General features: G+C 38.4%; 1 protein-coding gene across 1 annotated transcript; it reads right to left on the bottom strand.

The window, feature by feature from the left end:
* Nucleotides 1-953: 953 nt before the first annotated feature.
* On the bottom strand, nucleotides 954-1,577 carry LOC107802699 (uncharacterized). The gene has a single exon (XM_016626236.1). It carries the CDS (start codon nucleotides 1,575-1,577, stop codon nucleotides 954-956), a length of 624 nt encoding a protein of 207 aa, XP_016481722.1.
* Nucleotides 1,578-2,237: the final 660 nt, after the last annotated feature.

Genomic DNA, 2,237 nt, shown 5'->3' on the forward strand with positions numbered 1-2,237 from the left:
AAGGGCATATGTCCTAATCTGTAGTGCCACACTTTTTCTTTTACAATTGAATCAGAAAAACTAAAACATGAACGCAAACTATGATTGGAAACAGAATTCCTTCTTGGAATAAAAACACTTCTAAACTTAGGTGAACTCTTAGACACTGGTTTTGTATGTTTGGATCTGAGAATGTAGAGGGCCCCTTCCTCTTTACCAATTTCCAGTGGGCTCTTCACTGAAGGGCCCTGTAGAAGAAAACATGAAAAAGGTGTGAATAAAATATATTTCTTGAGTTGTCTGCACAACTTGTGCACAGACAACAAATTATATTTAAAGGATGGAATGTAAAGAACATTTCGAAGAATCAGATTAGGCAAAAGAGTAATAGTTCCTGAATGAGTGACCTGAACTCTGTAAGAGTTTGAGAGTTTTACCATGAGAGGTTTAGCCAAGGTTTTTAAATCTGTAAAAAAAATCTTTGTTGAAAGACATATGTTCTGTTGCTCCACTATCCAATATCCAAGACTCATCATTGATTTGAATTAAACAGGCTAAATCTTCAAATAAATTGGTCATACCAGCATAGCTCACATTTGCTGCAACATCAGAGGTTCCTGCACTGTTTTGTCCCACTTTCACTTGCTGAAGAAGCTGCAGCAGCTCAGCCACATTTTCCTTGGTGAGATTCTGAACTCCTGATGCATTTTCTGCTCCCTGTTCATTTTCTTCATTTGAAAAAGAAGCTTTGTTTGCCTGGGCACTTCCTTGAAATCTCTTCTCCCTTGTGAACTTGAAATCAGATGGAAACCCATGAATTCTATAGCACTTATGTATGCTATGTCCAGGTTTTTTGCAATAGGAACAAATTCCTAAATACTTCTTAGATTCAAAACTTGTTTTCTGCATCCTGTTCTCATTAAATTTTCTGAAATTTCCTGGTTGGTTTGTAGCAATGAATGAGGCAGATTCCCCTATGCAGGGGTAGCATGTATTTCCCTCTGTTTCTCATCTTGAATCACAAGAGAGTATGCTTGTCCAATGGAAGGTAAAGGTGATGACAATAAAATGTTACTCCTTACCCCAATAAATATTTCATTTAGTCCCATTAGGAACTGTAATAGTCTCTCATCTTGGTGTGCTTTCAAGCTTTTGACTTTTGCACCACACTCACAAACACAAACACAAGCAGAAAATGTATTGAGTGCATCTAGTTCATCCCATAGGCTTTTCATTTTGGTGAAGTAAGTTGATACACTTGAATTACCTTGCACCACTGAACTTAATTCCTTTTGTAATTGGAACAGCTTTGCTCCATTTACCTGTCCAAATCTGTCCTCCAGGTCACTCCATAAATCCTTTGCACTCTGTGAATACAGCACACTCTCAGCTATCTTTTTGGACAAGGAGTTGAGAAGCCATGAAAGTACCATATCATTACATCTACCCCAGGCCTGCTGGATTGCATAATCAGCCTTAGGGTTAATGACAGTACCATCGATAAATCCCAGCTTGTTCTTTGCAGACAAGGCAATGATAACTGCCCTTCTCCAACCTCCATATCCTTTTCCATCAAAAGCTGATGACACAAGGTTCATCCCTGGATAGTCAGAAGGTAGTAAGGATGAGTAGAGTCAATCACTCCTGAAGCAATGGTAACTGTAGGTGCAGGAACATTAGTGGTGGCAGCAGAAACAGAGGCTAGAGTATCAGCTGACTCCGGTGAAATACTCATAGCAGATAAGCTTAAGAGAAGAAGAAAAACTGATTTATGACTGAGAAAGCAGAAAAAGATAGCAGAATTAAACCTGCTCTGATACCATGAAAAAATGAGAGAATGAATTGAAGATTTCTGCTTTTGTATATTCAAATTATTGTGTTGTATTAAGTGTACAAGCCCAACTTTATATACAGAAGGAATGTTTTAGGGCAACATACTATATTGCCAAGTGGCAATATCCTATTAGCTAGGAAAGTTGCACATAAAAGAAATACAAGGATGGAGCAAATAATTAAAATACAAAGGTATGGGGAGTACGGGGAAAGTAATTAAAAATACAAAGGTGACATGTGTTGTACACTATGTTCTTACAATAGCTGAAGAAGGCCCAATCTGAAGAAGGGTGACTATCAGATTTCAAATCTGAAGAAGGCACAATCTCAAACCCTCACGTCCCAATTAGGCCCAAGGCCCAAAATACCACCTCAAACCCTCACGTCCAAAATCGAATGGCCTCAATTGTGTCTGTCATCTTCAT

This window comes from Nicotiana tabacum, chromosome 7 (genome assembly GCF_000715075.1).
Source record: "Nicotiana tabacum cultivar K326 chromosome 7, ASM71507v2, whole genome shotgun sequence".
NCBI classification, from domain to species: domain Eukaryota; kingdom Viridiplantae; phylum Streptophyta; class Magnoliopsida; order Solanales; family Solanaceae; genus Nicotiana; species Nicotiana tabacum.